Genomic DNA, 15,500 nt, shown 5'->3' with positions numbered 1-15,500 from the left:
TACATCAGGAAAAAGAACCGGTATGTGAACTTAATGTAAAGCCCCCTGCAGGTGTTATTGTAAAGAGCTCCGATCTCATTAAGAATGCCATTACATCCACGTGATAATGAATGAGCTAAAACATTATACACCTATAGAAGTGAAGCTGTCCTAAAATTACAATACTCAGTGGGGCTTAATAAGCCACATGCTTACATTCACTGAGAATTAATATTCTAATATATTTCCCCAATTACAACAAGGTGTACTCCCCTCCCCCCAATGATAAAATATTTCCTGGAGAAGTCGCGATCCTGTCAGTGAATGTGCAATGAGTGTACACCTTTTTACTATCATAATGGAGGCTATTTAACACTGAAAGAACTGAGCTCATTAAGTAGTCTAAATTGCATTCTGACACCCTAATTTTAAATTAGTACATATCAGAAGATATAGGAATTTGTTCATTTACACTGTAGCGGGTTGTAATTTTTATGTGAAATTTTTATATGCATCATAATTTCATGTGTTTCTCATCATTGTCTTTCAAACATCCAAAATTTGTCATTATTTTAAGTTATCTTGCTTTAGATTGGCCAGTGTTGGTCAACACATGTGGCCCAAAATTTCAATTTAAAAAATTGCAAAATTGAAATTTTAATAGTTTTCAAACAAAACGTATCATGTCACCAACACTATGAAAACATCATGTTCAAATAAAGCAGCGGTGAAAAAAAATGTTACTTCTCATTTTTGTTTCACTTTATTTCAACATGGAAATGACTAAATTCCAGAGAAACCAGAGGATATAAAATCCAGGGTTGCAAATAACTGTTATTGCACTATAGTCTTTTCTTGTCCAGCCACATTGCGGTGAACAAGGACCGAAACCGAGACTAACCATGCACAAGGACAACAGTCACATGACATAGATAAACACCCCAGAGTAAAGCACAGAAACAAGAATACACAAACAGCGTTACAAGACTGACAAAAACGGCTCCTGTACACCGCGGTACTTAACAGTGTGGTATACAGACATACTATTAAACTTTCATTCCGTTTCATAAGAAATGCCGACAATTTCTGTGGAAGAGTAGGATGACGACTTTTAAAGTTAATCAGATTTAATTCACATCATCCCTGATCTGTATCAATTCTATAACAAATTGTTCTGTACATTGCAAATAAGAATTTTCACTTTGACTTCTTTTCTCTCCTCATCTCTCTTGTTTAGCAGGAAAGGGGGGTGGGGGGGTGGTGGTGTTGTGTTACTATTTTTGAACGAGAATTAAAAACATCCACATCGTAAAGAACTTCACTGAAACAATGCCACAACTGCACACAACATGAATCACAAAATAAGATAGACACAACCAGAGATTAAATAAGTACAGATAATCATAACAGCTACTATTATCTAGGACGCTTGTAGCAGATGCACTATATTTAGATTGACAGTCAGGGGTGGATTTATATATACTTGACTGCTGTTAATCGACTTTGTCGCTAAAATCTATTCAAAGGCAACAACATAGAAGACATCGCCTTAAGCAGAATCTATCACAGGGCACCTACATCCTGAAAACAACGTGTGACTTCCTCTCAGGTGTGTTATGTGTTTACGACTGAAATGTTAATGCTGTTAACAGTACCAATAGTACATGCCCTACAAACTGAGATCCACCCCTGCAAAATGACAATATTGATCATGGCAAGCATACTGACAATATTCCCCTCACTTGTGGGTATTACCAAATAGAAATCCCTGAGCCTCGTTTTGGAGGGCGCCTATTTATAAAGAGAAAAATGTAATAAAATATAAAGTCTTAAACAACATCTCAAAATGAACTCCGACACAGAAATATGCATTTCAACTTTCACAAAAATTACTTTTAAAAACAATGTGAAACTCTAAAAAAAAAAATGTGATTTAACTTTCACAAAAATTATCACATCTTCCAAAATCACATCAAATACTGAAATACATGTGATTTAAAAGTTTGCCAACAGTGAAATATTTATGATCCCATAAATCAAGTCCTAAAAGAAAATTCACCACTATCATACATCTTAAAACAGAGACGAATTCTGAAATATGTGATAAACTGAAGTTGAACTCTGAAATATGTGATAAAATGAGGTATGTGATAAACTGAATTTGAACTCTGAAATATGTGATAAACTAAAGTCGAACTTTGAAATATGTGTAATATACAGAAGTTTAATTTAGCGAGATTCAGAAATAAAATGACTCGTTTTTATTTTTATGTTGCTGAAATGCATGTAATTTAAAAGTCTCTTAATAATCAACAGTCCACTCACAAATTGATGTTCTCGCGGTTTAACATCCACGAATCATTTTGTGATATTTAACACTGGTGTAAAGTAAAGGATCAACTGTATGTAATAGGCCTATGTTGGGAAATAATAATTTAATCCTCCTAGACTATGCATGATGGTAAAATAAGAACAAATTAAAGTATCCCTCATTTATGTTTCCAGATGAATGACAAAGTGGGGGAAAAAACTTGGCTTTCGGGGGGTGGGAGGTGGAGATGGGGGGGGGGGGGGGGGGGGGGGTCTCAAAATAAAGTTTTTCCCCTTGCTGTTAATAAAACAAGATGACATTAATAATAGAACCTGACTTATGATATTTGATAAATGGCTACACAGTGCATATATTTTATGAGTCTCATCCATCAGTTTCTACTTGTGAATGATTCAAAATCCTAACACAAGGGACTCAGGTTTCTTCATCAAACTTATTGAATTAATCGTAAATACCTCTGGTTACAAATGGTAGCCATCTCCAGCGTGTTTATGGAGATATATAGCCACCATATTGATTCTTCAATCATTCTCCCATAAAGAAAAACAAATTAAGATGAGATGAATCATGCTTCCAATCCAGGAAAAGCGAGCTCCTGGTCTTTGACTTTGAAAATTAATGATAATTTACAAATTGATGATGATTAAATATCAAAAAATGGATTTTCTATAATGATATAGCAGATCGAGATTATAAATCAGAAACACAAAATGGTGTCATCAGATCAGAAAAGGTTTCAACTTTTTTTTCGTTTGCTTTGTATTCACGTTTTTCACATTTCATTCTGCGTAACGTTCGTTAAGTTCAATGCAATGTTGATCTCAGTCTACATTAAAATCAACAAGATTTTAAACTGCAGTGAAAATACCACTACATATGCAGCAAGAATGCAGTATCTTGGGCTTTGGAATTAAATAGTAATGAAAATATACTACGGCCAGAAATTCATTTTAAAATCAATGTGTTCAATAAACTTTAAAGCACAAACTAGGACGGTTCCTAGGAATGTTTCAAGGAACATGTGTGACCGGCAGAACCAGAGTTCTCACAAGTCACCTGGTTACAACTTTTTGTATAATTGCCCATTTTATTTTTTTTTAATTCACGATAATCTATAAATTACAACAAAAGAATACAGTCTATAAAACCATTCATGGTTCAAAAAGCAAAGGGAAGTTTCCTGCATATAACTTCCCACAAACACATAATCAATTTCCTGTTAAACTGTTTTTTTTTACTGGTACGGTAGTTTCTACTAGAACAGGCTTTTTTAAATGAATAATTCTGTGATATTTCCTTCTATGACATTGCTACATAGAGCACTGGTATTAAACTGATGATAGTAACGATCATTACTATCATCCCAAGATGGTGGAAGGAAATTCCAGAAAGACCACATTTACTTATTATATCTATTTGTATTGTTTATTTGCGAATGATATGTAGGTAAGAAATATACACTAGCAATAATTACGATCAGGTGTTATTTTATCTTTTATACGGCTCATATGAACAGAAAATTCATCGTTGAAAAAACAGCGAGGATGATAGTAACGGAAGTTTTACGTTACTATCATCACTAATTTTCGTTACTATCATCCCCGCTGTTTTTTCAACGACGAATTTTCTGTTCATTTGATCCGTATAAAAGATAAAATAACACCTGATCGTAATTATTGCTAGTGTATGATATTTCTTACCTACATATCATTCGCAAATAAACAATACAAATAGATATAATAAGTAAACGTGATCTTTCCGGAATTTCCTTCCGACATCTTGGGATGATAGTAACAATCGTTACTATCATCAGTTTAATACCAGTGATAGAGGCAATCTCAGCCATTTCAGCTCACTGTTTAATGTGACATATTGATCTATTTATAACTGAACCTCAGGTACCCAGAGAATAATGTTGATCTATTTATAACTGTACCTCAGGTACCCCAGAGAATGATAAGAACCATACACTTATCAATAGCTCATTTTATTACAGAACAGGTTTCTAAACTATCTTGCCATATGTTCAACAGATCATAGGAAATATATGTTCTCTTTCTTAGAAATTTTGAAACATAACTTTTTGTCATACATGTATTAGCTTTATTCTGCAATGAATTGGAAAGGAAGATGAAATATTCTGCTGTGAATTACAAAACAAGATGAATATATTCTGGTATGAATTGCAAAGTACGATAAATGAAATATGCATGTCTAATGTTGGACCTTCTTGCTTGCGGACATCAAGTAAAATGATTAAATCACAAATTTGACAGTACACAGCTTATTTCCTTAAACAACATTTGTGCTATTCAGAGCATGAGGGCCCCTAGAGAGACCAGGAGAGCCACCACTGACAAAAATGACCTAATTATCTGTCATCACACTTCCTCTCCCCTGCCATCAAACACAGTGTTTAGTTTTATGTTTTACTGACACATTGAGATCAGCTACAGGTGATGACATGGAGGATTCTTTATCAGGCCATCACCTACCAGTAACACATAATGCATGGAGGATTCTTTATCAGGCCATCACCTACCAGTAACATGTAATTTGGTTTATATATGTTCTCAACGTAAAGACCAAAGCTTTTACTGCAAGTGTAGAGTGTTTTACGAATAATTAGACATTATCTATTACATAGACGTAGGACTAATTTAGCTGACATTTCTCCTTACACTTCCCTTGATGAGGTAAATGTTGTATATATACTGGTCCACTGTAATAGTTTAGTATGTAAACAAGTAATTCATTCTTTGTCTCTTTGTCATCCCTCTTTCTCTCCATTCTACTATTTACCTACTCCTCTTTCCCTCCATTTTCCCACCTATTTTCCTACTCCTCTTTCCCTCCTACCCCCTTCTTTCCCTCCATTTTCCTACCTATTTCCGTAATCCTCTTTCCCATCTATTTCCATACTCCTTTTCCCTCCATTTTCCTTACTCCTTTCCCCTTCCATTTCCACTACTATTTTCCTATTCCTTTTCCCCCATCTTTCCTTACTCCTCCCTCTCTCCATTTCCCCTTCTATTTTCCTACTCCAATTCTCCTCCTATTTCCCTACTCCTCTTTCCCTCCATTCTACCTCCTCTTTTCTTACACCTATTTCCCTCCATTTTCCCTCCTCTGTCCTTTAACTCTACCCCTCTTTCCATCCTTCCTAAGCAGACAGAATTAGGCTACAAAATATATCCACCACTACCACTATATTCTGATTTATTCAATTTTTATGAAAACTGATTAATGTTGTTTTTGTTCTTCTGTCGTACAAATAAACGCTTGTAAACTTAATACAATTTTTGCTCAAAAAGGAAGTAATCAGATTAGCTTTCCATGAAATTATATATCAATATAACTGTATTCTACAGCAAATCCACGAAATTTGATTCATGTAAAAATACAACGAAAACAAAGAAACTTTAACCTGCAGCAAAACTTCCCTAAACAAGCATAAAAATGATTCTGATACTGAAAGGGCACAAGGCTAGGCTTCTTAACATGATAATAGTTCACACTCTCTAACCACTAAAAGGGCACAAGGCTAGGCTTCTTAACATGATAATAGTTCACATTCTCTCTAACCACTGATATATATATATAAGTAATTCTTATCTCTCTCTCTCTCTCTCTATATATATATATATACACACACACACACACGCCCACACCCACAGGAGTATTATTAGAACTGTATGTAAATTTTGTTCCATCACACATTCTGGCGGGAGAATAACATTGTGTTTACATTGTGTTGTTATATTTGTCCGATATCTGGGTTATTGTACATACTCTGGCGGGAGATCGACTGCATTATCCTCCTGTCCGGGAAAATCCACATGGACAAACGCTGCTCTCTTGTTGATCTCCGCCATGGAGGGGTGCTGCAGGTAGTTGGACCACATTGTGTCTAAAATACACAAAGTACAAAAGAAAGACTTTTGTCCAATTTACTGGGAACCAGTTCTTATTCCAGAGAACTTTATTTTTGCATAAATTTGTACCAATTTTGATAACCCCACCTCCAAGGCCAATAATAAACTGTACATTGCTGACTGTCGATGTTGGTAAATTGAATTAACGAGTTGCTGGCGATATTGCCGAAAATGCAACACTTATGGAGAGCCAGTACTAGTGACAGTAACTTGAATACATTGAACATTAACCAAAATTATGTCGCATTGATAAATCCTAAGTCGATACAAAATCTCAGATATATATTCTAAAAATGCTTTTTTAAAAAAACATTCAAAATTCTAGAACTGCATGTAATCAAAAACATCAGAAAATGCTGCATCTACATATATGATAAACTTCATCGCTTTAATTTCATCTCTCGAGATTGTCAGACATTTACGTAATTTGATGGAATGTTTGAATTGGTAATACAGGTGATTGGCTCTCCTGTACTTTCAAAAAATCAATGTGACCATAGAAAAACTCAGAGATTGCAAGCTTTCATATTCAAAGGGGCATGGACACGATCTGAGCTGAAATTTTTCAAAGTTTATTTTTCCATTTTTAATGTTTAGAATGCTTAACTAAGGTATCTTTAATGGTCAGCAAAAATTTTAATGTCAGGTGTCTAGGTATATGGGAGATACGGAGCTCACATTTCTCTGTTATGTAAACAAGGCTCGTGCCCTGTTTCTGTTTATATAGGTTAAATATACTAGTAAAAGTTTGTTTAAAGTAGATTTTCAATTTTTAAGTTAATTCTTAACAGAATTAAATAGTTTCTAGCGTGTGGCAAATCTCATTTTGTTTTAAATCTGCTATTTTCTATTAAGCAATCTACATGTAAACAAAAACAAGGCATAACAAAGAATTGTGAGTACTGTATCTCACTTGTAACTCAACAACTAATAATCAAATGTTTGCTGACCATTAGAAATACTTAATAAGCTAAACATTGTAAACAATAAAAATTGGATAAATAAAATTTGATGAAAAATTTCAGCTCAAATTGGTCAAGCAATTGGCATGCTGCTACTTTGATAAGTACTGCACAATAATCTTCATTGTTGTGAGCACCTAAACATCTTCAGAGTGATATTCCAGTCTATGAAGCAAGAGAATTTTAGAAAAGTAATTTGTTTTCATGTTTTGTATTTTGTTTCATTGCTAAGAAAATGAAAGTAGAATGATGGCTTGTGGCAGTATCTAGTCACAAGTGTAATCAGTGTCATTTATTTCAAAGTAATTAAAAAAAAAGTACTCTACATCCCAACATCTAATTAATATTAAGATGTGACTATTTGTTTACCACTCACTCACAATTTCGTGTCACGTTTCCAAATCATAGCGTATGTTAATTAAAAAATTTATCTTAATTGTTGATTCCAATCCTACAGGACAATTAATTTTCTATGTACGAGATACTGTCACTTGATCTGCTCAAACATCCAATTTACAAGATGTGCATTCACTACACAAGCCATTAAATTTCCCAGGTATCGGTCATATGTCACTAAGAAAGAAACACCTGACAGACTCCTAGTGATAACAAACAGCATTCAAGTTTTATTTTACAGTGAAATTAATTTACAGAAATAGGCACAAGACATTGATTTCAGTTTGATACTGATCAAGAGTTTCGAAAAATCTGGATTTTGAGAAGAAAAATTCGGCTTAGTTTACTAAGTGAAAACAAGATGTGTGTGTAAAACACTGATACTCCCACAGCAGAGTAATTCTGGTACCCAAAGAAAGGTCACAAGGAATACACTGGTACCCAAAGAAAGGTCACAAGGAATACACTGGTACCCAAAGAAAGGTCACAAGGAATACACTGGTACCCAAAGAAAGGTCACAAGGAATACACTAATCTCGGCCGAGATTCAGCTTGGCTGAATATTTGGACTGACACTTTCTTCAATTTCGGAGCAGTCCTTCATAACTGATGTCTGGAAATTTACTTTCAGTTTCGACCGGTTCTAGCAAATGTAGCGGTCAACCAGGTTTGATCACCAGTTGCCAGATAGCTCAATTAGTAGAGCACCTGACTAGAGAAATTCAGGTGCCTGGGTTTGAATCCCGGTTTGGTCTGTTGCATTTTCTCCATTCCCATTACATTTGGTGCCATAGACCACCCCTGCATTTGCAAGTGAAAATCCTGCCAGGGGCAAAAAGAATCTGGGTTGATGTCTTCAAGTGTGAAGACATTTAAGGAGGAATGTAGCAGTTAACGGGTCGATAGCCGGAATGGCCAGTTAGCTCAGTAGGTAGAGCACCTGACTAGAGATTCAGGGGCCCAGGTTTGAATCCTGGTCTGGTCCGTTGCATTTTCTCCCTTCCTGTTACACATGTAATGTGTACTTAGGTGACACTGCTGTTCATTTCAAATACGTGATTTGACTGTTAAACTATATATAGCTCTCTATCACTAGTAATTTTGCATCGCTTGCTGTCTTGGTATGAAAATCCAAAAATGAGAACAGTCATTAAATTTTTCGTTCAAATGAAGACTTCCATGGCACAATACTTTATCACCTGAAATTGAAGAGTTTCTATAGACTGTTTTATTCAATCACTGATCCATATTGTCTCCAGATACCTACTTGCATATTGCTAAATTAAAAAACAAACTATACAAACTCTTCAATTTCAGAAGATAAAATATTGCACCATATAGAAGTTATAATTTGAATGGAAAATTTAGTGATAGTTTATTTTATGGAACGATAAGTAATGCTGCATTAATAGTGATATCGAGTTGGTTTCTAACTTATTTGAAGCGAACAGCAGAGTCACATGATTTGATGGAAGTGACGCTTCACGTCTCCTTTGATCTGATGATCAGTGCCTGTCAACTCGATGTGATCAAACTCTTCAAATCAAGTTACTGTAGTAATAATATATACAGTATTACCATGATTACATAGTTTTAATTAAGGACATTTTCAAGGTTCCCTATCTAAATCTTTTTTATACAGTATTTATGTCGTATTAATTCTTGTTATGGCAGTATATTCTATAGTCAATGCAGTTTTAATTTCACGGTGAAACAGTACAGAAGGAGAACAAATTTTTCAATTGTCTGCATAAATTTCATCTTGCACTGAAGAATAACATTTGAAGATACGATTTTCAATTCAGACAACAGAACACAAGGAATAATGCATAAAATAGAGGGTCAGTTAGATTGCCAAGTTTATACACCCATTAGAAAAAAATTCTTCCTCGTTTTCATACTGCATAACTTTAAGAATTTTGCTAAATTAAATTTGACCTTAGGCGTTGTTTTTTTTTAATGAAGAGGTGACTGACTTCCAAGTTTTACTGTCTTCTGTATAATAAGCAAACAGTCATAAATAATATGTGGCAAATGAACGAACTGCCAAATTACTACAGTGTTGGTCAAAAGTTATGGCATCTACTAGTCTACCCAACTTCAGGCACTTAAATCTCTTAATACCCGTATAAATTAATTGATAAAAATATCTAAAGCAACTTGAGAAACAACTCAAGTACCAAAACCCGTTATTATAATTACAGCAGTTGCAATTGTTCAATTTTAGCTAGAAGTGCATGAAGCTTGTGTGGTAAAACACCCATAGATATAATTTCATCATTCAGAAGTGCTTGTCTAGCTATACAAAACAAGTTACAAGTGTGCATAGAGTGAGGAATATGTCCCTGTTTCACCCTATTCCTCATGTTAAGCTTTAATAACTCTCTAAGTACATACAACTAGTGACACAGAACAAACAAATCAGCACCCATCAACTCCATAAAAATAGCAGCTGTGCCTATAGATATGTTTAAGTCCTGGGGAAAATGACCTAAAAATAACTAGGTATGATAACATCCCCCTTTCTTTCTTTTTTTTTTGTTTGCACCACCCCCTTCCCCACAAACTTGAAACTTTAAAGAGACAAATTCTTAATTTACTTCATTACAGACCATGTCCAATACAGATATTTAAAAATCAGCCATTTTTTTATTTCAAGATACTGAAAATGACAGAAAAGTGTTATCTTTGTGATTGCTGATCAAGGTAATTTTGATCAAACTGAGCTGCATGGGATTCTTAAAGTGCAAAACACAATACTCTTGAAACAAAAGCACAACTGTCAATTTTGATGGGTAAATAGGACCCTTATCTTAGTTCTTTAACTCCTTTTGTCAATCTCGTGTTGACAGGTCATGTGGTTATTAGTGAGTTTCCTGTTACGTGTCAAAGGTCAACAAGAAAGGAATTCAGATCTACTAAGTCAGATTTCCTTCAGTAAGACCCCCCTCTCTTTCTCCCTCCCCCTCTCTTTCTCTCTCCCCACTCTTTCTTTCTCTCCACTCTTTCTTTCTCCCCCCTCTCTCTCCCTCCCCATCTCTTTCTCCCTCCCCCTCTCTTTCTCTCTCCCCACTCTTTCTTTCTCTCCACTCTTTCTTTCTCCGCCTCTCTCTCCCCCTCTTTCCCTCCACCCTCTTTCTCCTCTCTCTCCCCTTTTCTTTCTCCCCCCCCCCCCCCCACTCTCTCTTTTTCCCTCCCCCTTTCTCTTTCCCCTTCCCTCCTCACTTTCTCTTCCCTCCTCTATTTTTCCTTCCCCCTTTCTCTCTCTTTCTCCCTCCCCCTCCTCCTTTCTCTCTTTCCCCCTCCCCTTCTCTCTCTCTTTCCCCCTCCCCCTCTCTCTCTTTTTCCTCTCTCTTGAGCTTATGTTTATCTGTATAAGCATATAACATTGACATTTGTTGTGACATGGTTCATCATCTGTTTACACTGTGTTTACATGATGTTGGAGAGCAGCCAATTTGCCAGGAGTGTGTCCTAGTTTAACCTAACAACAAATCTACAAACATAAACAATTCTCAATGAAGAGGATGCTTGGTATGCAAGACAGATTACAACAAATCATTTAATAACCACCCCAAGATCCTGAGTATAATTCTAGTCCCATATATATACTTACGATTGCATCCTAAATCATGTAACGTAAGTATTACAAAGTGCTTGTGCTTTAAGTCTCCCTGAAAATAAAAATAAAAATCAGAATTAGGAAGTAGAAGTTTTCTTGACCTCAAACTTGTAGGGAGTGGGGTTGGGGTTGGGCGGGGGTTGTTTGGATATTTACATTCAGTATTGACATTTCAAATTATTTATGACATTTTGTTTACCTGTAAACAGTATGGAGAAAACAATGGAATTTAAAGACGAGATACCCACCTCATACTCAAAAAAAAAGTTATTATATAGAACTTTGCAAGACTATTTGCATATTTTTTGTTTTAATTTTGGCTTAAAATTCAATATTTATCACAAATTTTTCTATGAAACCACCTTTATTATTGCATTATTAAAAAAAAAATTTACTCAATAATATTGCTGCAAAATTGAAATCCTTCAAATATACCTTTTTATTATGCATTGAAATGAATAAATGACCGATTTACATTGTTGTTATCAAATTGTAAACACGGTGTTTAAAAGCCTTACTCCAAAATATTGGGTATCCTATGACCTTAAGTTTATTTATAGACCTATACCTACGAAAACAAATCCTAATGTCACAGAAAATAGACGCAAATGACACACGCCAGCAAGTATTGAGGTCACTCTGGCGTAAACAAAACCATGTGGAAGTGTTTACATCCACGTTTGCCAGGTCACGTGATCTATTTTACTAGCCCACTTAATCTGTAGGCGTACTCGCGTCTTTAAAATGATAATTTAATACACTTACTAATTAATGCAATTCTTACATTAGGTGTATATCTTTGTTTAAGCATGTTGAAAATGTTACGCCATGGCGCTTTTAACGCCTTTTTTCCAGCCGTACAGATAACGCGGTGTTGCGCGTCTGTGACCTTGTATGGCCCCGTACTATAAGGCTGTTTTAGCCGTCAGCTTTGTTTTTATGCAAAAATTCAAACATGCACGAAGTTTAAGAAGAACACACTTTCCATATGTTAAATTATTAATTGCAAGCTACCTAAGTATGTTATCAAATCCCAAATTAGATCTGCCCAAAACAAACGTTTTGCGCGGTTGTGTACGTAGATGTAATCGAATTTTGTGAAGTGAAAAGCAGATCTTTATCATTAAAAATTGTGCAATTTTAAAGATTTTTTCCCTTCTATGAAATCTTGTCTTACCTCAATATATACATTAAATTTCTCCACTCTTGGGCTCGATATTTCCCTGTGCTGCAAAACAAAAATTCAAAAATTCTTTGAAGAGTACATCACAAAATACTATTCCCGTCTATGACACTACGCCTAACACACAACATTTTAATAGGACTCCAAAATACTCAAAAAGATCAAAAATGCAATTTTTTAAAATCATTTCACATTCCACGCTTTGTGAATCCTCTCCTACCTCCATCTTGCAAAACTAGCAAACAATCAATGAATTCAGAGAGTAAGCTCCCTTGCTATTGACCGATTTTTGTATGCAAATTACATCTTTCGGAAACATTCGGAATCTTTCTGTGTGAAACCTTCTAGGAATCAACATTCGTTTCATGTTTATAAATAATCATTGATAAAATCTGGTAGATAGGTTTAGAAACGACTTCACAATGAACATTTAAGAACAGGTTGGGGATAAAAAAAATGTCAATAATTTAAATTTAAAACGGCGTATATAGGGGCGGATCTAGAAGGGGTTAGGTGGGTTGCAACCCTCCCCCCTCCCCTCAAGATTGAAAACAAAATGGCAATTTTTGTCATTTTGGGTCAGCCCTCCAGCAAAATATATTTCTTTGTATGAGAAAATAACGGAAAATGAAAAGTTGTCAAAACCACGCAAGGGGTGGGGTGGGGTGGGGGGTTGATTCTATGCGTAGGACTCACTTACTCCAGCACGCTAGAGGTTAATCACGGCAAGATGCTTCTGACTTGGCGCCGCGTAACGGGACGTTAACAGAGGCTCTAACTTGTTGGAGTAGGGCTCACTACACTGTGCATCATCTTAAATAAGCTGGGGAAAAGAAGAAAAAAAAACACACCCACAAAACTTGAGTCGTCGTAACCTTCTCTTTTGAAACAGTGACACATAATATAATTATTCATGCCTTTCTGTTATTTAAATGAACTAAGAATCTCAATAATCGCCATTTGCTTTCATGCAGTTATTTCCAAATTTTGTACGTTATTTTTCATGTCAAAATTTCGAATTTTCCTATCAGATGTTCAGTGAGAAAACTCCGATTTTATACAAACTTTATTCAAACATGGCCAGATTCTGTTTTTCTTTAAAACAAAGAAATCTTGTCATATTCGTGAATAAAATAGATTTATAAATGTGTTTTACAAATAAAAAAATTTAATTGTGTTTTTATCACACGTATAAAAAGACTTAAAAGTGTATAAATGGTAAAAGAGAAATAAATAGATTAAATTGAAAAATATTCCTAGTTTTATTTTTGGTGCAAATCGTGTGCATCCGTTTTAATGTGCTGATTTAAATCAGCGGTATAACATCGGAAACTTTTCATTTCAATTTAAAAAGCATAGTTGTGGGCAGGCAATTTTAAGATTTCATTACATTCATATAAAACATGTTCGCATGTTAGTATTGTCGTGATTTTGTCACTATTCTGAGTGTCAGTTTCAGCTGGCGGTGGAACTATTTCACGTGTGTTATGGACGGCGATTGTCTCAGCAGGGTTACAAGAAGCTGGACCACAAATTTGGGCAACATTGTCATCCACGTGCAATTCAGGTGATCAAAATGCCTCTGCAGGAATTGCACTGGGACCTAAAGAATACAAACCTGTAGCTTTAAATCCAGACACAACATTGGATGGACCAAGCCCTTTAAAACATTTTCAAAAAATGCCCATGCCCAACCGCAACCCCCCCCCCGAACTGTGTATGAACGTATCTACTTCTTTGTTCCATGTCGATTTAAAAGGTTTGAAAATGGTTAGGTCCAGTTGCTGGTATGACAGGTTAGCTCCATGACTAAAAGTTTGTTTGAATGTGCTATTTCCATGACCTTGTGTGACCCTTGTTCCTCGTATATAAGAAATTGTGGCCTTTCACCTCCAGTGTTTGGCAGAAAACACTGCTCAAACCAAAGACGGGCAATTCCATCCGTTGTCCGGCCACTCTCCGACACTAAAAATTTGGCATCTTTCAGCGCCCTATCTTTCGGGATATTTTCTATGCCATACCCTTGTAGTGCGTCTTGTCTCCCCTGGCATCGTGAAATGGGGAGGAATATCCGTTCCGCTTATGTTTGCAGCTGCAATACTCGTGATCATTTCTCAAGATCCCGCCTTACGATGGATGGTTTTGGCTCCTTTCTGGGCTACTACTTTACCAGGTTTGTCATTGTGACCCCTGTTTCATCCATATTCCATATAGATGTGGGTGTGAATTGGTGTTTTGTGTAAACCTTACTGAATACCCATTCTTTCTCTGGCCATGCCTTGGTGATGGAGAATACTTGTGGATTCAGCTAGCGTTCTTAATGTGAATTGACGGTGACGTCGTTTCAGTCGTGTCAACCACATCTCTGAAGGCAGAGAACCCTTAAAGTGTTTCCCTCTTTTTTGGCAATTTAAGATGTACGTCTATGGTGATTAGAATACCCTACGCCAAGTTTGGCTTTCTTTTTCGCGTTCTCCAATTTAATAGCCCTCCCTCGTCTTTTCTGACAACAAAGGGACACCACTCCACCTTACTGAATTATCTCGGTGGTGCTTTTATTAAAAGTTGTCTCTGGTGAAAAGCTGAAGATAACGAACAGTGATACGACTCTTAACTCCTATAAGGAATACAAAATTAAAAGCTGGGCAAATACGGACCCCTGGATGTACCAGAGGTGAGATTAGGTGTCTAGGAAGAGTAAGCATCACCTGTCGACCGGTCACACCCGCCGTGAGCCCTATATCAGATAAACGGAGTAATCCGTAGTCAACATGCATCAGTGTATGAAGAGTGGTATGAAACATGTCAGACGGCATTTAACCCAATAACAGGTTGTATTGGCAAACTAGATCGTTATAACGACCACAGAATTTGTGAAATTTCAGTTAAAATTAGTTCAAGTGTGATACTGCTCATTCTGATTAACAATTCTCTTTCCTCGTGGCGGTGCATTCCAACAGCAAGTATATGTTTAATAACAACGTTCTTCATCCTGTGGAATAGTATTAAGTGGAATAGTATTAAGAGATTCTAATGGATGAAAAAGTGAAGATACCGAACAGTGATCAATCCCATAAAGAACACAAAATTA

General features: G+C 35.8%; 1 protein-coding gene across 8 annotated transcripts in view; it reads right to left on the bottom strand.

Annotated features, from left to right (window-relative positions):
* Positions 1-12,702, bottom strand: part of LOC125657722 (uncharacterized protein ZK1073.1-like) — a 42,179-nt gene extending 29,477 nt beyond the window's left edge. For 3 of the 8 annotated variants that reach the window (XM_056149912.1, XM_056149911.1, XM_056149917.1), the window contains exons 1-5: positions 12,609-12,643; positions 12,404-12,454; positions 11,221-11,278; positions 6,104-6,221; positions 1,735-1,770 (exon numbers count right to left, since the gene is read on the bottom strand). In XM_056149912.1, the coding sequence (XP_056005887.1) occupies positions 1,735-1,770; positions 6,104-6,221; positions 11,221-11,278; positions 12,404-12,454; positions 12,609-12,635 (290 nt within the window). In that variant the 5' untranslated portion in view covers positions 12,636-12,643. Of the gene's footprint in view, positions 1-1,734; positions 1,771-6,103; positions 6,222-11,220; positions 11,279-12,403; positions 12,455-12,608 lie in introns of all 8 variants that reach the window. The other 5 variants (XM_056149913.1, XM_056149915.1, XM_056149919.1 and 2 more) reach the window with 5 other exon arrangements.
* Positions 12,703-15,500: the final 2,798 nt, after the last annotated feature.

The sequence above is a fragment of the Ostrea edulis genome, chromosome 9, assembly GCF_947568905.1.
Source record: "Ostrea edulis chromosome 9, xbOstEdul1.1, whole genome shotgun sequence".
In the NCBI taxonomy this organism is placed as follows: domain Eukaryota; kingdom Metazoa; phylum Mollusca; class Bivalvia; order Ostreida; family Ostreidae; genus Ostrea; species Ostrea edulis.
This window is presented reverse-complemented; position numbering and strand designations above follow the sequence as displayed.